At 36.6% G+C, this 25,215-nt stretch overlaps 3 protein-coding genes and 1 long non-coding RNA gene across 9 annotated transcripts; 3 read left to right on the top strand and 1 right to left on the bottom strand.

Annotated features, from left to right (window-relative positions):
- The first annotated feature begins 12,039 nt into the window (after positions 1-12,039).
- LOC140821073 (uncharacterized protein At2g34460, chloroplastic-like) lies at positions 12,040-14,711 on the top strand. Of its 4 annotated transcripts, XR_012115628.1 has the most exons (5): positions 12,066-12,614; positions 12,934-13,053; positions 13,143-13,580; positions 14,173-14,245; positions 14,341-14,707. XR_012115628.1 is itself a non-coding variant. In XM_073181482.1 (4 exons), the coding sequence occupies exons 2-4, from the start codon at positions 12,414-12,416 to the stop codon at positions 13,227-13,229; spliced, it is 408 nt and encodes a 135-aa protein (XP_073037583.1). In that variant the 5' UTR covers positions 12,040-12,203; the 3' UTR covers positions 13,230-14,710. The 4 variants fall into 4 exon arrangements, 2 of the variants coding, with proteins under 2 accessions (XP_073037583.1, XP_073037582.1); XM_073181482.1 differs by having other exon boundaries at positions 12,040-12,203; positions 12,414-12,614; positions 13,143-14,710; XR_012115627.1 differs by having other exon boundaries at positions 13,143-14,229; positions 14,341-14,710.
- LOC140821054 (major allergen Pru ar 1-like) lies at positions 14,062-14,639 on the top strand. Its single transcript, XM_073181464.1, has 3 exons — positions 14,062-14,245; positions 14,341-14,490; positions 14,548-14,639. Exons 1-3 carry the CDS (start codon positions 14,062-14,064, stop codon positions 14,637-14,639), a joined length of 426 nt encoding a protein of 141 aa, XP_073037565.1.
- A 1,832-nt stretch (positions 14,712-16,543) lies between the features above and the next one.
- Positions 16,544-16,996, top strand: LOC140821053 (agamous-like MADS-box protein AGL61). Its single transcript, XM_073181463.1, has one exon. The coding sequence runs from the start codon at positions 16,544-16,546 to the stop codon at positions 16,994-16,996; it is 453 nt and encodes a 150-aa protein (XP_073037564.1).
- A 712-nt stretch (positions 16,997-17,708) lies between these two features.
- On the bottom strand, positions 17,709-22,412 carry LOC140821075 (uncharacterized). 3 transcript variants are annotated; one of them, XR_012115634.1, is made up of 8 exons: positions 21,887-22,409; positions 20,957-21,007; positions 20,529-20,562; positions 20,003-20,088; positions 19,365-19,527; positions 19,168-19,267; positions 18,585-18,679; positions 17,709-17,915 (listed from the first exon to the last, which is right to left on the bottom strand). It is a non-coding gene; the product is annotated as an uncharacterized lncRNA (long non-coding RNA). The 3 variants fall into 3 exon arrangements; XR_012115633.1 differs by having other exon boundaries at positions 17,714-17,915; positions 18,585-19,267; positions 21,887-22,412; XR_012115635.1 differs by lacking the exon at positions 17,709-17,915 and having other exon boundaries at positions 18,563-18,679; positions 19,172-19,267; positions 21,887-22,407.
- Between the last annotated feature and the right edge of the window lie 2,803 nt (positions 22,413-25,215).

The raw sequence follows: 25,215 nt of genomic DNA, 5'->3' as shown, positions 1-25,215 counted from the left end.
ATAGAAATACGATCGTCGGGGCTCCCTCTGGGGCCTTCTCCTATAAATAGGCTCCCTCTGGGCCTTCTCCCCTCACGATATTTCCATTCTTCCTCAAACCTCATAACCTCATATTCGCAATAATGGAAACACGATCGTCGGGCTCCCACTGGGACCATAACCCTCACAATGTCGCCATTATTAACGAATTAGTCACAATCACTTCACTTCCTTCAACATTTTTCATTCACATCACTTTATAAAAATCGTGAATAATATTTACATTTTTCTTTTGAAACCAAGCATGCAACATGTATTTTTAAAAGTCATTGTACATCATAAAAATTCCTTAGACATTTAAAAATCATACATAAGTCATGAATATTTCATAAATGATCAAAAATAATCATATTAACATAAAAACAGCATTTCGGGCACTGCCATGACCTTTACTAATTTCCCGGTGTAAAAAGACCGTTTTACCCCTGGACTCGACTTTTTTACGATTTCGACTTTTTTCCTTGATTTCATGACTCTAAAATGTCCCAAATAATTATTTAAGCTTATATGAATTTTTTCGTAATTTTATTTGGCTTAAAACTTAGACTTTTTCAATTATCTTTTCTTAATTATTTTAACGGTGTTTTAATCCCGAAAAATACCAAACTTTAATATAAAATTCCTAAATTCTAAATTTAGTCTTTTTATATTATTTAGCCCTTATGGATCACGACTCGACCCCCGTGAGCCGTTTTCCAAATTCTTTCTCTGTTTTAAACCTCACTTTGACACCTAAACTTCGACCCCGAGCCATCTCTTAATTTTCACGAGTTCCTCCCGAGCCATATCGAACCAAAAGTTTCCCAACATGTTAATTTAGCCTACTGGACACTAGGTTTAACAAGACAACACCCAAAAACCCAGAACGAGCCCACCCAAGCAGCCCCCATTCTGGCCGAGTGTTTGTAACATGCACGAAATCTGTGTGTGCGATCGTGTGACACCAACCAGCGCCCTACCACCCGAACCCAAGTCAAGAACACTTGCTTAGGACCCTAAGGACTCTTACTAACCCGGCCCATGCCCCACGCAACGAGCCCTTGCACTCCAGAAGTCGCACGAAGACATGCACAATTCTGTGCACTCTTCTCGGGTGGGATTCCTTGATTGCAAGGACTCCTCCCTGCCCTTCGGTCCGAGTCCTAGCATGGCTAGGACTCCCTCCTGCCTCACACGTGCCCTTGGCTAGCCCCTGAACAAGCCAACCAAGCCCCTGGCCGAGCGCCTTTCCTCCCAAGACAACCCGATCACTCCAAACCCAAGGCAACCGAGTGCCGCTTTTCTGTTTTCCTTGTTTCCTTCGTTTACTGCTCTCACGGTGTGTGCATATAGTTTAGTTCTCTTGATGAGTCTTTGCTTAAACAAGTATAGCATCATGGCAGCCCCTTAACCAAGCATAAAACAATTTATTTGAATCATAAAAATCATAAAATTCGAACCTCACATGAACTGAAATTTCGAAAATCTGAACAAGAACTCACGTGATGTTTATGCATACAAATATTCAAAGTTTAATATGATATGATAGATGAGCAAGGGAGATTAGGGTGTGCCTTTGCGTTAAATATGCTCGAATACGTGTTGACGACGAAGAACGGAACGAATCGAGGCTTGCTTCCCTTGAACTCTTTTCGAAAATCTCCTTCAAAGTGGTTGTGTGTGCTGCCGTGTGAGGGGTGAGAGGGGTGAGGGAGAGTTTCAGCTTTTTGAAAGAGTGGTGGCCGATTTCTTTAGGTGCAAGAGTGTAGGGTTTTGATTAATTATTTTACACCTTAAATACAAATAAATCCCTAATCTAGACTTTAGGCCTAATAAGCCATTAAATTAGGCCCATTAGTCTATTTAGGATTAAATTAAAATTATGGCAAAGTTTTCTTTTATTTAAAATGTGAATTTAATAGTCGGTTGCTAAAAAGTTCGCATTTTAGTTGAAAAACCAACACCGATAAAATTTACGTCCCGGCGCATAAAATCACTTCAAAACCCCTTATTTTCAAAAATACTGAAAAGTATCGACCATCTTTTAAATAATTAAAAATAATTATTTAATAAAAATATTTTACATTTTTCAGCCCTCGGTCCCCGTTCCTCGATCGTCACTTGAATATCCCTAAAATACCATTTTATGCCTAAATCATAATTAACAAATAAACATGCATGTCACATAATTAATTAGCGATTAAAATAAATTAATTACTCATTTTCCTTAATTTCCTGGATTCGCATGCAGTTGGATTACGTCGTCTTAATTTTGGACCTTACATATACCTTATATAATGAATTTTATCTCGTTGATAGCCACGATAAAATAATATCCACCTGTTAATTATAAACACCTCATTAATACACACAAAAGAGGCATAATTGATTATAATATTATATATAAGAAAGGAATATAAAAATATAATAAAAAAAATATTATACAAACACAATATTACATATAAGAAAGGAATATAAATTTGTAATTAAAAAAAAATATTGTACAAAGGCCCTGTTGAGATAGGACACCTTCGATAAGATGTGATAGATTCATGCCTAATCAATAAGTAATTATTCATCCCGTACATATCAATAAATTAAGTTTGTCGCATCACTCTTGATCTTTTTAGTATTAAATAATTTCAAAACATAACACGTTTCATTCGCAAAGCAGTTGTAAATTACTGTAACAAATCAGCGATCATTTATATTTCTATTCGTTCCTTGATGTATTTGGATATCAAACAACAGAGCAAATTAAATGATAAGAAATTTTTTTCTAAAAATGAAAAATTAATGATTTTTTTAAAAAAAATGTATATATGACATGGTGTTGGGTAAAAAAAACGGAATTATGATATTTTTTTTTTAAAAAAAAGACCTTTAATTTGTTTGAACAAAATTTTGAAATGTAACATTTTTCAAATTGGGTTTAATTTTATGTAATCTTAAAAAATTAAATGAGTGGCGTAAAAAATTCTATCCTTGTTCTCATATGCATGTATTCTCTGCGTTTGGTTTGAAGGATAAAATAAACTAATGATTAATAAGTAAATGATAAAGAAAATGATTGTCGTAGAAATGTAATATATGGTGTTATGTTTGGTCAGATTTTTAAGTGTAGGATAATTTTGAATTTTTTGATGAAAAGACAAAATTGCCCTTCATTTTTATTTTTTTTATTCCAATCCGGTGGCGGCGGTCCGGCGGTGTGGTTGCCGGCGGCGACGGTCGGTGGCGATCGGTGGCAACCAGCGGCGATCGGTGGCAACAGGCGGCGGCGGCGGCGGGCGGCGGCGATGGATGCTTGCGGCGGTCGGCGACGGCGGTGATCGGCGGCCGACGGCGGTGTTCGGTAGTAGGTGGCGGCGACGGCGGTGATCGGCTAGCGGGAGGCAGCGGTCCGCACTCGGTGTAGGGAAGTGGTGGTGAGTTTAGATTTAGGAGAAGGGTAAAATTGGAAAAATATGATGGATTAAGAGTGGATAAATAATCCTAGGAGGTGAGGAGGTATTATTTTAACTCACCTAATATAACCTAATTATTCATAGGAGGGATTGACTTGGTTAAATAATCACTCGTACCAAACATGAGATTAGGTGGGTTAAAAAAAATAAACTCACCTAATCCATCAAGCCAAACACTCCCTTGCTGCGTTTGGTTTGGAGGATATGATAATGAAATGATTAAGAGAGAAATGATAAAAAGAATGATTGAAGTAGAAATATAATATATAATAATAAAATAATATTATTTTTGGTATGATGGATAAGAATGTGATAATTAATAATTTTTTGATGAATTGACAAAATTGCCCTTCTAATTGTGTGTCGGCGGCGGCGGCGGCTATCGGCCGGTGGTGGCGACCGGGCGGTCGGTCGGAAGCGGCGGCGGCGGTCGACCGGAAGCAGCGGGGGTGGTCGGCCGGAGGTGGCATCGGTCGGTTGGAAGTGGCGGCGGCTGGCCGGAGGAGGCGGCGGCGGTCGGCCGGAAGTGGCGGCAGCGGTCGGTCGGCGACGGCGGTCAGGCGGCGGCAGGGGTTGGCGGTGGGCGGTCGGTGGAAGGAAGTGGTGGTGAGTTTAGATTTAGGATAATGGTAAAATTGGAAAAATATGATGGATTAAAAGTGGGATAAATAATCCTAGGGGGTGAGGAGGTATTATTTTAACTTACCTGATATAACCTAATCATTCATAGGAGGGATAAACTTGGTTAAATAATCACCCGTACCAAACTTGATCCTTGAAAGTGACTAGCTTTTATCCTTTGGTCGACTGATCAGTCTTCAGCTCCACATGGCCCATGGGGGTGTGCACTAGGCTCCACCGTGGAAGTACGATCGTCGGGGCTCCCTCGGGGGCCTTCTCCCATAGACGGGCTCTCTCCGGGGCCTTTTCCCATAAAGGACTCTCTCTGGGGTCTTCTCCCATAAATGGGCTCCCTCTGAGGTCTTTCCCCCTCACGACATCCCCATAAAATCATATATCATATGTCACAGTAAATTCACATCCCTCAAATATTTTTCGTTTTCTTTAAAAATCATAAAATAGCACAAATTTTCAAAAATAGCATTTTAGACAGTAAAATTGCACGGCTTTACCATAAATCATAAAAATACATATTATCATCAAAATCATCATTTTAAATCATAAAATATCATTTAACATGCGTTATGATCCTTCGGGACGCTGCCAAGCTTTTACTTATTTTCCTAAGTGTAAAATGACCGTTTTGTCCCTGGACATAAAAATTCTCGAAATTATCTTTTTCTCACTTTTAATGAAATGAGATTAGTCTAAATAATTATTTAAGCTTAAATATAATTTTTCATAATTTTATTCCGCTTCAAACTAGGCTTTTCAATTAATTCTTTAATTAACGTTTCGTGTGGCGATAAAATCCCGGATAAATCCAAAACTTAATATTTTGATCTCAAATTTTAAACATAGCATTTTTATTATTTATTCTACCCTTCCAAATCATGAGCCACACCCGTGGACCCATGGATTCAATTTTAGTTATTAAAATCTCGTTTTTGACCCTTCGAGGAAAACCCCGAGCCATTTCCCAAAATACTCGAGCCACGCCTGAGCCACTTTGAGCCAAACCCGAGCCAACCCATCTAGGCACCATACTGACAAAGCCCAGTCCAAAGAACCAGCCCCTAAGGCGTTCAAACACCCAGGAACCGAGCTACAGAATCTGTGCACAAGCTTCCTTTGGATCCTAGGACTCCTATCGACACTAGGACACTTCCAGCCCTCAAACCACTGATCACCCACGACCCTTACTGACCCTAGACTAGCCCAGACCTATTCTGACCACCACCGAGCCCCTACCCCACGCAGCAAGCCACGCGAACAGCTCCCCATGCCCAGCAGCAACCTGCGCTCATTCTCTCTTCTTCGCCCAAGACTCCAAGCTAGCAAGGGCTCTTCCAGCTGAGCCACCACCGAGCCCACATGACCCTAACCATCCTTAGACCATGCCCAGCCCCAACCCAGACCATCCCAGCCCTTGCAACCCATGCACGAGCCGCCTGGATCAGAAGACCCAGCTGCGCGTTTCCAAGCTTTTTCACATTCTCTCGAACCAGCAGCCAACCAAGCCGCACCAACCCCTGCCCGACCCCTGCCCATCGCCCTCTCCCGAAGCCCAGCAGCGCACAACACATGGGGGGGATTCCCACTTCACGTGGACTCTTCCCCAGCCCATGACTGGAGCCCTAGCCCTCCTAGGACTCTTCCTAGGACCTAACCATGACCCCTAGGACCCAACCTCCAGACCTGGTCGAGCCCCTTAGCCCAATGCACCCTAGCCAAGCCATAGAACCAAGTGCAACCCAAAACCACTCTCGGTCTTCCCTCTACTGTTTCCCTCGTTTTCCAGCCTTATTTTTCCTTTAAATTCGCCATGTTTTAACCATATTTTATCGTGTATTTACTGCGTACTCGTTGGGAATCATAACGTTTTCCAAAAAAACGTAAAATCGTAAAAGCGTTGAAAATATGCGTCGTACCATAAAATAATCGAACACCCATAATTTTTTATGCATAATCAATTAAAACACATGTATTATGATTTGTATTATGTTTAAAAGGCTTTAGAAAACTTGCCTTTGCGTATATAACGCTCGAATTTTCAATCGTCAGCGAGGAAGGACGAACGGGCGACGAAGAACACAAGCTTTCCTTATCCTTATTTTTTCGAAATTGTGGTGTGTGCTTTGAGGTGAATTCGGCTGATTGTAGGGTAAATTATGGTGTTTTTGAAAGCCTAAGATACTTATTTATAATTAATTAACAAGTTAAATGGGCTTTGGTTTTGGGCTTGCAAGCTTAAGGGTAATTGGGCCTACTTAAATTAATTAAATTGGGCACAATAACACCTATTTAATTAAATAATAAAAGTTTATAAAATTAGTTTCCTTAAAATAATATTTTTTTATCTTTTAAATCTCCTTGTTTTGTCCAAAACCGGCTTTCTGGGAAAAATCGAGCTCGACTCGTAAAATAATTTGAACTCCAACATTTTTAGTTTTAATCATATTAGGAAGCCTCGCCATTATTTAATGAAAAATAAATATTCTTGCCTTAGTCGTCCTCAGTCTCCTTTTCCCTCCCTATTATCGAATATTCGGGTAAAATCCTTAATTTCGTGTAATCGTGTCATATTATCATTTAATCATGCAATCACATATTTAATCATATAATAAACATCATGATAGTATTTTAAAATCAATTAAATAAAACAATTAAGCAATTAAAACAATTTTGAATCCATGCGGTTTATGTATGTTGGTTTTTTCGGGACTTTACAATCCCCCCTTTTAAATAGAATTTCGTTCTCGAAATTTTCCTTGTCCTGATGATTGCAAAGCTTAGATTTCCTTATCCACCTCAAACTTAACCTCTAACTTAAATTTTACTGTTCAATTCGGTCCTCTAAATCTTGAAAATTGCAATTCTAACCCAAAAATTTCCAAAGTTGACTCCTCAATCCAGTTCAGGTATAACATGCAACTTATTCTTCTCTAAGTTCTTCATTATCTCAATCAAATCCCTTAACCCAACATGCATTTAATCATTTTTCATGCAGCATGCAACTAACATTTATATCATGCATTATATAAGCATTTAAAAGAATTTTAGCATATAAAATATAAAGCAGCAAAAACTCACATATTTGAGACGTGATTTCTTGAGCTTCTCGAAGTGCCAGTACACAACCCTTTCGGGAAAACCTCGGCTCTGAACCAACTGAAACGACCACTACTTTTTTTTTTAATCATAAACTCTAAAATACTAAATATAACTTAACATATCATAAAACATAATAATTGTAACATTTTAAATCTCAAGTGTGTAAAATAAATCATAAATCATCCACTAAGAGTAAAATAAAGCATAATAAAAATCTCTAATAAAAATCATGAACATAAATCTTTAAATCAATAAATCTATCTAGCTAGTGCGGAAACATAAGGCTCTCGGGTGTGTACTGCTGCACTCGATCCACTCAATCGTCACCACCTCCATATAACATCAAATCATGCATCATACAAACCTAGTGAGTCTAAAGACTAAGCACATTCTAAACACGGATAGCAAATAATACATATACAAGCACATGCATTTAAAATCATATTTTTATTTAAAATAGCTTTTGGACATAAATAAACCATTTAAAAAGCATTTAAGCATAATTAAATCATTTAAAAATCATTTAAAATAAGCTTTAATCATAATCATGAATCATATATCATAAAAATCATTTTAATCATAAGCTTTCAATCATATATCATTTTGGGTGAAGTTTGATCCTCGAAAGTGACTAGCTTTAATTTTATCTTCTGGTCGACTGATCAGCCTTCAACTCCACATGGCCCATGGGGTGTGCACTAGGCTCCACCGTTGAAATAAGATCGTCGGGGCTCCCTCGGGGGCCTTCTCCCATAGACGGGCTCTCTCTGGGGCCTTTTTCCATAAATGAGCTCTCTCTGGGCCTTCTCCCGTAAATGGGCTCCTTCTGAGGCCTTCTCCCCTCATGACATCCACACAAAATCATATATCATAGGTCACAGTAAATTCACATGCCTCAAAATATTTTTTGTTTTCTTTAAAAATCATAAAATAGCACAACTTTCCAAAAATAGCATTTTAGACAGTAAAAATTGCACCGCTTTACAATTAGGGGTGTCAAAAATGAACCCGACACGCTAACCCGACACGGGACGACACGAAAAATATCGGGTTTGGGTTGGGGGTTTTCGGGTTCGGGTCGAAACGGGTCGACCCGAATGCAACCCCGAAAAAAAAAAATTTCTCGGGTGGGTTCGGGTTGCCCCGGGTTGACCTGAAAAAAATATCAGGTCACCCAATGACCCGACCCACCCGACCTACCCAACCCATCATGTTTTTTTTTAAAAAAATTTTACAATTTATATAACTATTTTCTAGACCCAGAGTATAATAGCGACGGATTTTGAATACAACCGTCGCTAATAGCGACGGGTATTAACAAAACCGTCGCCGATATTTGTTAATACCTGTCGCTACTTAGCGACGGTTTGTATAAAATGTCGCTAATTTTGCGACGGTTTCAACAAAAACCGTCGCAAATATTTTTTTTTAAAATGTTATAATTATTTAAATCTGAAATACAAATATATTGATTATTGTGCTGTATAATCCAAAAAAAATTAACAAAATTTGAGAAATGTAATCATATTATTAATCTGTAAATAATAATACAAGTGTTTCATACAAAATGAATCAGCCATGTAACGCTCCATCTCCTCCTGTGATGTTGATTTAAAATGAATCAAATTGAATTTTTTTAATGTAGCGTTGATGAAAATAACGAAATTTAATAAACTTACGTGGAGCAGGCGGGATCGCGTGTCAACGAAAGATCCATCTACATGTTGATGTGTGTGAACGTATAACTCCCATGATTTTGAAATGCATCGTTCGCATCAATTTGATTATGCTCAGTATTTGGCTCAACATCAGTGACATAAGCTCGCCTACGTAGAGTACTCACATGCATCCAATCTGATTCTGCTCTCTTTTTTGTTGGATAAGTCAAATACACAACTTGCGAGACTTGCGTAGGAAATACAAATGGTTCGTAGTATTCAAGACTCTTTTTTCGATTGACATCAACAATTTTGTACTTTTTATTAGGAACCACAAATTGTTTGTAATTTCGTCTAAATATGGTTTGTTCTGACATTTTTTTTTATTGTAAGGATAACGGATATATCAATTTAATAAACACTCAGGATGACTAAGTGCAAATGTTAAAAACGACTCTAAACGCGACAATTTATAGACAGTTTGCTAAAACCCCGAACCCTAAACCCTAAACCCTAAACTATTAGCGACTGTTTGCTAAAACCGTCGCTAATACCCTAAACCCTAAACTATTAGCGACGGTTTACTAAAACCGTCGCTCATATAAATCGGCGACGGTTTCAATTGCGACGGTTTAAATAAAAACCGTCGCTATATAGGCAGCTAAACGATTATATTTTTTTCTATATTTATTATTATTTTTTATTTTTTCGATTTTTTTTAAAAAAATAAAAAAAAATCGGGTTAGACGGGTTAGACGGGTTGAGTTGGGTTAGACGGGTTCGTGTTCGGGTTGGGGGTTTTTGGGTTGCTTCGGGTTCGGGTTGGGTTCGGGTTGAAAAAAAAAAAAAAAAAAATTCGCGGGTTGACCCGCAACCCGACCCAACCCACCCGATTGACACCCCTATTTACAATAAATCATAAAAATACATATTATCATCAAAATCATCATTTTAAATCATAAAATATCATTTAACATGCGTTATGATCCTTCGGGACGCTGCCAAGCTTTTACTTATTTTCCTAAGTGTAAAATGACCGTTTTGCCCCTGGACGTAAAAATTCTCGAATTTATCATTTTTATAACTTTTAATGACATTATATTATTCTAAATAATTATTTAAGCTTAAATATAATTTTTCATAATTTTTTTCCGCTTAAAACTACGCTTTTCAATTAATTCTTTAATTAACGTTTCGTGCGACGATAAAATCCCGGATAAATCCAAAACTTAATATTTTGCTCTCAAATTTAAACATAGCATTTTGATTATTTATTCTACCCTTCCAAATAATGAGCCACACTCGTTGACCCATTGATTAAATTTTAGTTATTAAAATCTCGTTTTTGACCCTTCGAGGAACACCCAGAGCCATCTCCCAAAATACTCGAGCCACGCCCGAGCCACCTTGAGCCAAACCCAAGCCAACCCATCTAGGCACCCTACTGACCAATCCCAGCCTAAAGAACCAGCACCTAAGGCGCTCAAACACCCTGGAACTGAGCTACAGAATATGTGCACAAGCCTCCTTTGGATCCTAGGACTCCTATCGACACTAGGACACTTCCAGCCCTCAAACCACTGATCACCCACGACCCTTACTAACCCTAGGCCAGCCCAGACCTGGCCTGGACCACCACCGAGCCCCTACCCCACGCAGCAAGCCACGCGAACAGCTCCCCGTGCCCAGTAGCAACCTGCGCTCATTCTGTCTTCTTCGCCCAAGACTCCTAGCAAGCAAGGGCTTTTCCAGCCGAGCCACCACCGAGCCCACCTGACCCTAACCATCCCTGGACCATGCCCAGCCCCAACCGAGACCATCCCAGTCCCTGGAACCCACGCGCGAGCCGCCTGGATCAGAAGACCCAGCTGCGCATTTCCAAGCTTTCTCACACCTCTCTCGAACCAGCAGCCAACCAAGCCACACCAGCCCCTGGCCCGACCCCTGCCCATCTCCCTTGGACCCTGATGGACCACCCTGGCTCGCCCTTAGCCCCGCTGCACCCCTCTCCCGAAGCCCAGCAGCACACAACACATGGGGGGGATTCCCAATTCACGTGGACTCTTCCGCAGCCCATGACTCGAGCCCTAGCCCTCCTAGGACTCTTCCTAGGACCTAAACATGACCTCTAGGACCCAACCTCCAGACCTGGTCGAGCCCCTTAGCCCCATGCACCCTAGCCAAGCCATAGAACCAAGTGCAACCCAAAACCACTCTCGGTCTTCCCTATGTTGTTTCCCTCGTTTTACAGCCTTATTTTTCCTTTAAATTTGTCGTGTTTTAACCATATTTTATCGTGTATTGGCAGCGTACTCGTTGGGAATCATAACCTTTTTTCCAAAAAAAAGTAAAATCGTAAAAGCGTTGAAAATACGCGTCGTACCATAAAATAATGGAACACCCATAATTTTCATGCATAATCAATTAAAACAAACATATTATGATTTGTATGATGTTTAAAAGGGTTTAGAAAACGTGCATTTGCGTTTATAACGCTGGAATTTTCATTCGTCGGCGAGGAAGGACGAACGGACGACGAAGAACACAAGCTTTCCTTATCCTTATTTTTTCGAAATTGTGGTGTGTGCTTTGAGGTGAATTCGGCTGATTGTAGGGTAAATTATGGTGTTTTTGAAAGCCTAGGATACTTATTTATAATTAATTAACAAGTTAAATGGGCTTTGGTTTTGGGCTTGCAAGCTTAAGGGTAATTGAGCGTACTTAAATTAATTAAATTGAGCTCAATAACATTTATTTAATTAAATAATAAAAGTTTATAAAATAAGTTTTTATAAAATAATATTTTTGATCTTTTAAATCTCCTTGTTTGCCCAAAATCGGCTTCCCGGGAAAAATCGAGCTCGACTCGTAAAATAATTCGAACACCAACATTTTTAGGAAAATTAAATCATTTTTAATCATATTAGGAAGCCTTGCCATTATTTAATGAAAAATAAATATTCTCTTCTTGGTCGTCTCCGGTCTCCTTTTCTCTGCCTATTATATAATATTCGGGTAAAATCCTTAATATCGTGTAATCATGTCATATTATCATTTAATCATGCAATCACATATTTAATCATATAAATGATAAAAAATAAGAATGAAATAAAATTAAAAAATATATGTATGTTATATATTAAAATCTGGTAAAATATAGTGATTAATGCCACGTTGAGTTCTTATCTTACGATATTTGTGGCGGGTACGATCCCAACGAGGGTACACTCACCACTGGTAGACTCTTCCCGACTGCCTCTCGTTTTCAATTATTCTCGTTCACAGACAGTCATATCGCACACTTTTTTACCCGAAAGCTTCGACTGTAAGTTTCCTCATCTTCTCAATCTCTCTCGAATCTCCTGTTTCTTTACTGCATTACGAATTTGGTTTCATTGCGTCTGTCTGTCTTTTCTGATTGTAATTTTCTCAATTTCTCTCGAATCTTCTGCGTTGCATTATATCATAAATTTGGAGTCTTTACGTCTCTGCATGTGTTCTTTTGGTGCTTTATTCTATATTTGACTGAATGCAGATGGAGGGAAGTCAGGTTAAGGGAGAACAGCGGACGGGTTCTTCTCAGAAGAAGAAAATATTTGTTGCAGGTGCCACTGGGAGCACCGGTAAAAGGATTGTGGAACAGCTTTTAGCTAAGGGATTTTCTGTCAAGGCTGGTGTCCGTGATGTTGAGAAAGCGAAATCAACTTTACCCGGAAACAACACCGATCTTCAAATCGTTAGTGTTAGAGCTCTTGCATTTAAGTTTCCGTTTTTGGATGTTTATAATTTGATTGCGGAATTGGGCTTTTGTTGATTTGGTATTAATATAGTCTTGAACATTCTGTGCGGACCAGCCGAGAGAGCCACAATCTCCTTTATAACCGAAGACAAAAAATCAAGTTTTATTCGTACATTAGCAATTGGTTGCAATGTTAAAAGCCTCATGTATTACGTAAAATTTCTGTCTGAATTGCATCTTTTGCCATTTATTTAACTATAATGCTGTAAATTTTGGTGAATCTGTTGGCTCCGATTATATGCACCTGTATTTTCAGGTGAAAGCAGATGTGACCGAGGGTTCAACTAAGTTAGCTGAGGCTATTAGCGATGATTCTGAAGCAGTAATATGTGCCACTGGTTTTCGACCTTCATGGGATTTAACGGCTCCATGGAAGGTGAGTGAATTTCTTCGGTTTTTGTGTTCTTGGTTCTGTTACACTTTGGATGCATACTCTTCATGGACTTGTGCAATCTTCTTGTGTAGGTGGATAACTTTGGGACAGTAAACCTAGTTGAAGCTTGCCAGAAACGTGGTGTATCTGGTCGAAGCATGAAATCCCCAACAGTGTAGTACTTACTTGTCACCTTAGACACAGAGCCACCATCTTTTGTTACCTCAAAGTTGACTTCATATGTAATCTTTTCAAGTTTATCTGTCAACGCCTCTCCTTCAATCAACGTGTACTTGTACACAAGGGACTCTTCATCAAGCTCATCTACGCGATATTTCAAAGATTTGAAGTTTCCACCATAAGCAAAATTAATCTGCTAGATGCTTCCGGCACCTCCATCACCTTCAGTAATCTGAATGCTGCTGATGGCTTGTGGCATCAGCTTCGGTATCAAGTTGTGTGAGTCCACAATTGAGGCCTTGAAGACTTTTGAAGGATGGATTGGAGAAATGTGCACGTCAGTGAATGTGGTAATAGCCATGTTCTTTGGTGCTTTTTCTTATTAAAAGCTGGAATATTGTTTTTGCTTGGCGAAGTTATCACAGGGAAGTGCTGTATTTATAGATTTAAAATCGGAAGTTTTAAATTCATTCATGTTTGTGGACGGCCTAATACATTCCATTTCTTGTCTATTTGTGCTGCAAAGGTTGCGGGATGCTGAAGTTTGTATTCAAGGAAAACTCCAGTTTACTCTTATTTTCCCATTTTATTATTCTTGTTACTCGATTGATATTATTACAGAAAAAGGTATAATTCCCAGAATCTGGAATGACATTGGCGAGATTCTGGGATTTGGAGCATTATGGAGGATCGTCATCTGGGGATTTAACAAAGTTTATCCCTGTTATGACTCAGAACCTGTAGTTATAGCCTATAAATAGAATCCATGGTCACATTATATATCCAACACAATCCAATCAATAAGAACCCTCAAAACAGTAGCGAACGAAAATGGGTGTCCTTACTTTTACAGAAGAGCACGCTTCTGCAGTCTGTCCAAAAAGAATCTTTAAAGCCTCAATTCTAGACTCCAGTAACTTGATCCCAAAACTTCTCCCACAGGTAATTAAAAGCATGGAATTTCTTCAAGGCAACGGTGGAGTGGGAAGCATAAAACAAGTTAATTTTGCTGAAGGTAACTAACTAAACATCCAAACCTGTTTACGATATTGCATATAATTCTAATCCAGTTATGAGATGTGTTTTTAATCTTAATTTTATTTTTTATAGGTAGTGATCTTAAATCTTTGAAGTATCAGATTGATGAACTGAACGAAGAGACATACAGTTATAGCTACACGGTGATTGAAGGGGATACTTTAATGGACAATCTTGATAAGATAACACATGAAATCAAGTTGGAAGCAGCACCAGATGGGGGTACATTTTCTAAGGTGACCAGCACTTATTAGACAAAAGGCGATTTCTCGCTGACAGAGAAAGAGATAAAAGCCGGGAAAGAGAAAGTATTGGGAGTTTACAAGGCTGTGGAGGTTTATCTGATCCAGAACCCCAGTGCTTATGCTTGAGAAATGTCATCTTTTCTGTTCTTTAAAGCCGTCATGTTTGGTTTATAAATTTTACTATGTTTGGAAATAACGAAACTCTCCAGTTGTGTGGTAAATAACTCTGTTTTCAGAATACCAGCATCTTCAGCTTGAGCTCGGACATTTGTGAAAATCATCAACACCAACCTGGTTATTTAAGTTGGTCAAACAATGTTGCTCAATTCTTGTTCACTCCAAACAAGGACGATAATTTTGTTTATCCCGTGCCTACAATTTCCTCTTTCTTTTCAACTGCTATCATTTTTATTTTTAAGTTTTTAACTAGACGAAGTTATGTGTCTCAGTTGAAATTTTAACTGTTCCTGCATGCATACTTACATCAAATTTGTTCAAGAAACAGTTTGTACAACGAATTGTATAAAACAAAATTAATATGTTAGATCCTCCCTCACTGTAATGACTCAGTGGCCCAATGGATAAGGCCGTGGTCTACGGTTCGATCCCCAGCGGAGTCGCTTCATTCTTTATTTTTTGTTTTTTCGGACTACTCTTATCTTATCTTAATAAAATAAATGTGTTTTAAAATATAATAAACATTTTTTAGGGGTTTTCCAATTTTGAAAGTCCATGTTGATTTACGTTGTTAAATTTTTATTTTCCATAATAATAAAGTCAAGAATTCGTAAATATTTTACATGGAGTTAATAAAAATATTTATGATGTGTCAGGAAGTGGAAAATTAATTTCCCTACTGATCACAAAAATATGTATGTTGATAGGGATTTTACTCCAATTTTCCCGATTAAAGATTAAATATTGTGTGGTAAGTTATATATTATTTTCATTGTATGTCTTTTTTTTAAAAAATTATTCAATCTCCTTCAACACCCAAATTACTAATTAAGTAGTAATCTTCTTATAACGAAATGTGTGTGTGTATTTTTTACTAAGTTATGTACATATTTTATTAAATCCTTAATAATTTCGAAAATTAATTATTACATACCCTCAAATAATTAATACTAGGGAGTTTTGAAATATATATTATTTTCATTGTATGTCTTTTTTTTTTTTGAAATTATTCAATCTCCTTCAACACCCAAATGACTAATTAAGTAGTAATCTTCTTATAACGAAATGCGTGTATGTTTACTAAGTTATGTACATATTTTATTAAATCCTTAATAATTTTGAAAATTAATTATTACATACCCTTGGCATAGTCAAATAATTAATACTAGGAGTTTTGAAATATATATTTTTTTGAGTAAGTTTGGAAATAAATTTTAGTAGTATTTTAACTTGCAAGATTTTGTTTGGGCTTGGGCTTGGGCTTGGGCTTGGGCTTTAACGGAGCGCCGGGTTACAGATTCATCTGCTGTATCAAAACAGATTCATCTGCTGTATCAAAACAGATTCATCTGTATCAAAATCCTATCGCTATACAGCAAAAACCCCACCCTCAAACTCTCTTCGCCGCGGAGAGAAAAGAAAAAAAGATGGAATCTTGCGGGTGTCAAATTCAGAGTAGCATGTCAGGTAAATCTATGTTTGTGCTTTAAGTTCGATCAAATTTTGTGGGTAGTTTGAGTGGATGGGAGAACTTTGGGAATTTCAAAGAATTGAACCTTTACCCATCGGTTTTCTATTGAAAGTTTTTTAAGCTTTAAAGTGTAATTCCGACGACGGAGTGGATGTGATCGAGGGATTTATTATAGGGTTTATGAGTGAGCCATGTCCTGGAAATTTATTTGAAAGTGTGGTTGAAGGTTAAAACACGTTGGTTTCTTAATACATAATAATTATATATGTTAATTTTGATTATTCCTCGTTGAATTATATAAGAACTAGATATCAAGCATGATTAGTTTGTTTCAATTCTGACTGCAGAGTCGTCGCACCTACATGGTAGGAAAAAACTTACGATGGGCCGTCGTAAAATTGAAATGAAAAAAATACAGAAAAAATCGAGCTTGCAAGTAGCTTTTTCCAAAAGACGAACAGGTCTATTCAAAAAGGCCAGTGAATTATGCATCATGTGCGGTTCGGAACTCTCCATCATCGTACAATCTCCGGCAAAGAAGTTTTACGCATTCCACAGCCCATCTGTGGAATCCACGCGCCGCAGATTCGATATGGGAGATGTTTTTATAGATGATGCCAGAACTGAGTACGAGGAGTCGGTTAGAATGTTGGAAGAAAAGAAGAAGGAAGTGATTGGTACTGCAACGAATCGTGAGCGTGAATTTTGGTGGGATCATCAAATTGAGGGGATGGATCCTCAAGAACTTGAGGGATATTTGGAAAGTTTAGAATCTTTGAGGAAGAACGTTTCGTCCAGAATTGAAGAGATGGAGAAACTGTCGGACATGATATAAAATAAATGCATTGTAAAATATAATAAACATTTTTTTGGGGGTTTTCCAATTTTGAATGTCCGTATCGATTTACATTGTTAAATTTTTTGTTTGTTTAATTATTCAATCTCCTTCAACACCCAAATTACTAATTAAGTAGTAATCTTCTTATAACGAAATATGTATATGTATTTTTACTAAGTTATGTACATATTTTATTAAATCCTTAATAATTTTGAAAATTAATTATTACATACCCTCAAATAATTAATACACGGAGTGGATGTTAATTAAAATATATAGAGATTTAAAAATGAGATGGTTATCTTGTTCCTGGAATTCGTTCAGATTTGATGATTTTCAGATTTTGATATCTAAGATTATTATCGGTAAATCCAAAACATTTATTAAGACAAAACAAATCTTTTGACATATCTTGAAAGATACACTGCTTTTTCCTTTTAAAAATAAAAGATCCAATTAATTTGTTGCATCCACGTCATTTGAACTTGAACGACCAAATTAATATTGATAATGGGCTGAATTTTTTTTCCCTGCTGATATAGAATTGATGATTTGGCATAAACAGAAGATCACAACTGATTTGTTGATCAAATATTGTTTCGTTTAAACTTTATGATCGAATCATTCGATATATTAAATAAAAATAATTTTGGATATTCTAAATATATATATATATATATATATATATATAACTAATTTTTTTATTTAAATTTTATCCAAACTTTTGTTTTTTTGTATAATAAATGATGCTCTACTACACCAAAAAATAATAGAATAGATATATACTATGTTTTCATTTACTTACTATTTAAAAAGAAGGATATTTATGAGTAAACTTAGAAATATGAACGTAACAACTAACAAGAACTTACAGGAATATTTGTAGCAAGAGCAACAGAAGCACTCGATGTAAAACCTGACAACACGTACAATGGCCAAAAGAGTGTATCAAAATATTATGAGAAAACAATTGGATTATCACTAAAATCATCACAAAGATACAAATGAATGGATACATAATCAAGCCGTTCGTTCATTCACGAAAAATAAATTAAGACATTCAAAACTATAAGATGTCTAATGAATACATATAGAGAGAGAGGCTTACATGCAGTAAACATAACATGCAGTGAACATATAACGTAAAAAGAAAAACAAGAGTTTGTTTTTGTATGGTGAAGAAGCATGCTCATGTATTTTAAAAATAGTCAAGTTACACGGACCACTAATTTTATTTTATTAATCAGATATTTGAGATGTCTTCTCCATCCCTATTCCCTCCCTCTTCTTCCTCTCAAGAAATAAATATATTAAATTTTAAGATAAAATCATAGTACAAATTAATGATCCACAAATATGAGATTTGCAGCATATATAACAACTTCAAATGTATGGATTCCATTTATCCCACTGCGCCCAATTTCCCAAACTTGTAAAAAAGCGGCTTTGGATTACGCTTGTATTAGCTAATTTTTCATGTATTAGATGCATAAGGTATATAAAAAATTACTATCCATATTATCTCTAGAACTTGCAGAAAGAAAGACAAATGTGAAAACTAAAGGTTGGTACTATAGGTGCTTACCATAGTATGCCAAGGCAATTCCCAGTAAAAGAACTGATATGGAAATGAGATCTACATACACATGCGAGATGTTTACAAATCTCCATTTGTCAATCCTTGATTCCCAAAGAAATTAAAGAGAGATAGAGACGTGTTATATTTCCATTTAAACATTAACAACAGAAACAAATATGAAACTAGTCTCTGTGATCATCTACTTTCAAATGAAATAATCAATCAAGCTAGCATAGTTTGATGCCAGTGTTCAGTACAGGGCAGCCTCAGGAGATCATTTCTGTTAAACTTGTCCAGAAATAAAATTTGCAAGAAATAAAACCAAAGGACAGTCATAACATAAGACAGAGAGCGGGTACAAGACTTCAGCTTTTAGAAAAATTAAATATAAAGTTTCAAAAACTTCTCATAAATGCCCCCTTTAGATCCCCCCCTCTTTTTCTCTTATGTCCAGGGAACAGAATGATCATTTTACTTGCGATGCAAGCAATTCTTTACAATCAGCATCATAATAAGAGCAAGAGAGGAGTATAACATAGTCTAATTAATCAGTACAAGTAAGAGAGGATAACAAAGATGAAAGGCATACATGCCTGAGCCACAACTACGGAGTCAATAGGATTCTTTCCCATCCCAATCTATATCAGCAACGAAGATGCAACCATAATTGCAGTGACTAAAACAGTAACCTGGTCGAAATTTGTTATTGGATAAGATAAAATATTAATACCAAAGAGTTTTTCTTGAAAAATGACGGCTAACACAAGCGAAAAACTGTATATGTACCAGAATCACAACTTTTTGCCGACTTCCTATTTCAATAAACCGAAAGGTGCAAAAATTGCAGCAACTACTGGCACTATAATCAGTTTTACTGATCTTCTCCAGTAGGGCTTCTCTGGAGCTACATTCTTCTTCATCATCATTTGTTTGATGGCAAAGGTCCACCCTGTAAGTCACAAGTTTCAACTAAGACCGATCTGTAGTGAAATGCAAACTCTTCATATACTAAGACGATAATGGTTGGTCACCGTATTCAAAAAGCTAGGTTTTTGTGCAAATGTGAGATTTACCCATTGAGATAAACATAATTCAACTTAATGTATTGCATATATTATTAAAAACAGAAGACATGGGAAATCATGAAAAACATATTTAATATGACACTTGTCTTTTTTTATATAGACACTGCATTAATCACACATGCAAGAGCAAAACGCCAGATTATGAATGTATCAGACACTATTATATACATTCCCTCGAAAAAGAAAATGACAAGAGTAGAAGAAATGCCGCAACAAACAAAATTTTGGGAAAAGCTGCAAACAAATAATATCTCTAGGTCAAATACCCACATAGGGTAACCACGGACATGTAAAAATTTATAATCCAAATAACAGCCTTGTAAGTTGTAACCTGCATACCCATGATAATGAAACCACAAGACTGTGACCAGAAAAGCCAATCCTTACAAGCAGCGAGGGAGTTAACCCAAAATAAAGCAAATAACCTGCCAAATAATTTCCAATTCAATTTAGCAAAAAAAAAAGCCAAACAGGAAAGCTACTTGAAAACTGGTAGTCAACAACAATGCAAAAGCAAATGAAGTAAATCTATCATAAAACATGTGTAGAATCCAATGAAAACCATGATCATCGCAGGCAGTAACATAAAAATTTTATCGTCAAGGGAACTCCAAGCAAGCAGTGGTCTGGTTGCTGTTACAAGTTCGACATAATTCATTTTTGACTTGTCACAACTTTTTAAAGAAAACCACATCAAGGGCATACAACTGCGACAAAAATAAAAGGGGACCTAGATATCTTACAATATATTGTCAATGAGGACTAATGAAAAAGCAAACAGATGACCGCAATCAAAGAGCTAATATAGAATCTAATAAAGCAAAGGCCTCTGAAACGACAACAATAAAAAACCAGTAATTCTCACCAAAATTTGATGTTCCAATCAGTAGATGAAAGACCTGATATTTTAAAGAAATATCAGAGAGACTCGAACAAAACAAAAGTTCAGCTAATTTTGCGCCATGAAACCTTAGATCATATCCCACTATCTCAACCACAACGCAAAAAAAATAGCATTTCCGCATTAGAAAAACAAGGTATAGGGTTGCACCTATAAAACATTGAACAATGAGAGTTTGTAGTTAGGAGCAGACAATCACTGAGGTGATTGTGATAAAAGTGAAGTGATTGAGTAAAGCACTGACAAAGTAAAACAAAATTACCGATTCCCATTTAGCACATGGTACCCAGTAACTTAGAGAAACCATTTATTGTGGTAGCGTATACAAATTGCATGTTATTGCCAAAAGGGTTAGTAACCAAGGGGTTTATAAAAGTGAAGTAACTGCATACCTTTTGGGCGGTCCACCCAAGATGTGAATTCCTTAAATGAATTCGTATCACCTGCAACAATGGATAGGGAATAACCAATCAGAAATCAATACTGAAGTTTATCATTTCATTTGAATGCTGAAAAAACATCACTATTGTTGATAGAGAAGTTTAAAAGGCAGCAACCAGTAGTAAATATAGCAAAAGAATATTCAACATCATATAAATCTTCAGAAGCTTGCACCCATAAAACCAAAAACACTTTACTAAAATGTTGCAAACAACTAGCAAATAAATACCAATAATAAAAAAAGTCTTACCACGAGAAATTAAATTTAAATGTTTCCACTGGTGCACTCATTAATCACGTTGCTAACACAATAGGCATATTTTACAATGTGACAGTAACATCATCAAAAAATGGCAAGAATATCGTGTTGAGCAACTATATCAATACTCATCAACTAGCTGCATGACAAAGTTGTCAGTTTTGGTGTGTCATTCACATTCAAGACCTCAGAACTCACCATCCAACAAGAACAGCTAGCAACTCCATGTAATTTGCAGTGACTATAAATGGAATTGCATCAGTGATTTCATGCAAAAAAAATTGCTTCATGGAGAATCATTACTCGTACAAGAAAATAATGATCTCTAACCAAACAAACCTAGATAAATCTTTCACCTCACTATTTTAAGGTTCACAACCTCAGGAAAATATTCAAGCATTCCATTTATGCATTATCAAAAAAAGCAAAAACATCTTATGCTAGCTGATAGCAGAATTTTTTTCTAAAAAAATAAGTCAAAGACACTTTAGAGTCCCAGCGATGCACTCTTCCACAATAACAAGATGGCGTTACTACAAGAAAAGCCCATCAGTCTCATGATTAATGAAACTTAAACACACATCCATCAAACCAAAAGAATCAGAAAAAATGCAAGAATTACCTGATAGAAGGCAATAATCGTAATCCCGCCGTCAACACAAGCCAAGCCCAAATCCACCCCCACCTACCTCCTTCGGATAGCAGCTCCCATCTCTCAATTCCAGCATTTTCTTTTTATTTTTTCTTTCACACGGAAGACAAACAAACACACAGTGGCCTCGTGTGTCCCTCCCTTAGTTTTCTGCACGAGTTTTTCACGAAACCGGCACAATTGGAGAGGCAAGATTTGCAGAGTGGTAAATATATGTGGATACAACGAAAGGGAGTGGCAAGCACCTCAGCAGTAAATGTATGTTGAGAAGAAAGTATTGTAGAGCGGCAAGAATCAAGAAGGATGCCCTTTTGTTTGAAATTTCGCTATTCGACAGATCTGCCTCCGGCTTCCCCCATCCCCACCACCCTTCTTCCCTTCGTATCTCTGTGTGTGTAATTTGTTGACTTCAAACAAAGAGTCGATTTGGGTAATTGGCCACACAGGTCGGTGCATGGCTGGGATTCCGAACCCTTTCCCGTTAAATTAATGGAACTTTATGATTTATTATTTGACTAGTCATGATTTTATTTGTGAGTATTTATATATTTTTGAAATAAAAATAATATTTTTTATAAATTATATTTTTTTTTTATTATTATAATATTTTTTATAAATTATATTTTTGTTTTTGTTATTATTATTATTGTATTTTTTTATTAAAAAAATAGAGATGTGTGTAGTTATAATTTGGTCTCGATGCGTATGGTTAATATTATTAACATTATAATAATACCTGCTAAATGTACATTGTATATATCTTATATTTCAAATGATGCAACCTTAATTCACTTTTTGGTTTAAGATCTTAATAAGTGATTATTAATTATTTTCTTTCTTTTTGTTTTCAGTTATAATCTTTGTGGGCAAAGAGATTTCTTGAAAAGAGAGCTATTATATTTGGTAAATATTACTCATAGATGCCTAAAAAATATTACCTAAATCTTCGAACAGTTGTCTTGGACAATAAAACTATAGAGTCGATTTAAGCAGCATTAATTACATTATATATATAATGTATGTATATTCATGTGCATGTTTCAGATATCATATAAACATAAACCCCCTGCACAAAGACAACAGGAACATGAATTAAGGAGAAGAACGCTTCTCCTAATTTTATGTTGTCGTATATGGAGAACCTGCATAAGAGGAAGAAACTTACAATGGGTCGTCGCAAGATTGAAATGAAAAAAATACAGAAAAAAACAAGCATGCAAGTCGCGTTCACCAAAAGACGAATATAGCTATTCAAAAAGGCCAGTGAATTATGCATTCTTTGTGGTTCAGAACTCTCCATTATCGTACAATCTCCGGTAAAGAAGTTTTACGCATTCCACAGCCCATATGCGGAATCCATGCTCCACATATTCGATATGGGAGATGGTTTTATTACTAATTATACCAGCCATATAGATGATGCCAGAACTGAGTACGAGGAGGCTGTTAGAATGTTGGAAGAAAAGAAAAAGAAGTGATTGGTACTACAATGAATCGTGAAATCAAGGAGCGTGAATTCTGGTGGGATCAGCAAATTGTGGGGGATGGATCTGCAAGAACTTGAGGGGTATTTGGAGAGTTTAGAATCTTTGAGGAAGTACGTTTTGTCTACAATTTGTCACGGTCCAGCCCACTTGTGATATAGTCCACTTTGGCCCGAGGCCTCACGGCTTTAAAACACGTCACAACATTCGACGTCCACACACACTGGCTCTGATACCAAATGTCACGGCCCAACCCACTTGTGATATTATACGCTTTGGCCCAAGGCCTCACGGCTTTAAAATGTATCACATCATGCGACGCCACACACTGGCTCTGATACCAAATGTCACAGCCCAACCCACTTTTAATATTGTCCGCTTTGGCCCAAGGCTTCACGGCTTTAAAACGCATTACAAGGGGTTGCTACACGCTCATTTAAACCACGGGAGAGATGCTGAGCATTTAAATGAGTGTGTAGCAACCCCTTATGACGCGTTTTAAAGCAGTGAGGCCTCGAGCCAAAGCGAACAATATCACAAGTGTGCTGGGCCGTGACATTGGGTATCAGAGCGACTCCGCGTGAGTTTGGGATGGTGGGGCAAACCTCAGCGAGGACGCTGAGTCCGAAAGAAGGGGTGAGAAGGCCCTTAGGCAAAATCTCACCTCGCTAAACCACAGGGAGTTGCTGGGCATTTAAATGAGCGTGTAGCAACTCCTTGTGACTCGTTTTTAATTCATGCATGTTAGGATTTTATTCATGAAATTTTTTAAATTCATGCATTAGGGTTTCTAGATGCATTTCATGTTCGAGCGAGGATCGGAGACCGGAGAATTTTCAGGAAAATTATTTTATTACACGATTTATTTTATAAATTAATTTAAAGCGTTTTTAAGTGCATTTTTTCAAAAATAGGAATTTTTGGGTATTTTTACCCGCATGATTTTAATTTTTAACGGTACACAAATTTTATCGAATTGGGGGACTTTTTAAGGGTTCGGCTAATATTTTCAAAATTTTTTCAACACGAAATATTTTTCGGGAGTACGTTTGGATTTAATGGGCATACTTTTACGCTTGTTAGGCTTAAAATCCTTTTTAAACTTTTAAATATCAAAATTAGGCCCATTAGTTGATTGTTAGCTATTTAAATATTACATAATTATCTATTTAACCTAAACCTAGTCATTAGCACCCATTAAACCTAATTCTAGGGGTGTTCATCGGTCGGTTCGGTTCGTTTTTTCGGTTTTTTATTTCGATTTTTTCGGTTTTCGGTTTTAGAAATATATAATCCGAATCCGAACCATTTTTCTTCGGTTTGGTTCGGTTTTCTACCAAAACAGTTCGGTTATTTCGGTCGGTTATTTCGGTTTTGGTATAATTATTTAAATTAATAATATAAATATATTGTAAAATATAATATGTTAACTTTCTATATGTTTTCTTAGTAAAATATTTAAATAGAAGGTCTAAATTTATTAAACAAACAACAATCAACTAAAAATTGTTCAAAATGATTTTTCATTAACTAAATATCATATCAAAATATATAATATAAATAAAAATATAAAAAAATTTATTAATTTAATGAAATTTCGGTTTTTTTGATATTTTCGGTTTTGACATATATAATCCAAAACCGAACCAAATAAAATTCGGTTTTAAAATTTATATCCGAATTACAAAATTCGGATTTCGGTTCGGTTCGGTTCGGTGTTCGGTTTTTTCGATTTGGATTTTCGGTTTTATCCGAAGTTTGAACACCCCTACCTAATTCACTCCATTCAGCCGCCCACCCCACTCCAATCAGTCG

The sequence above is a fragment of the Primulina eburnea genome, unplaced genomic scaffold (assembly GCF_022965805.1).
Source record: "Primulina eburnea isolate SZY01 unplaced genomic scaffold, ASM2296580v1 ctg3_ERROPOS2889059, whole genome shotgun sequence".
NCBI classification, from domain to species: domain Eukaryota; kingdom Viridiplantae; phylum Streptophyta; class Magnoliopsida; order Lamiales; family Gesneriaceae; genus Primulina; species Primulina eburnea.
This window is presented reverse-complemented; position numbering and strand designations above follow the sequence as displayed.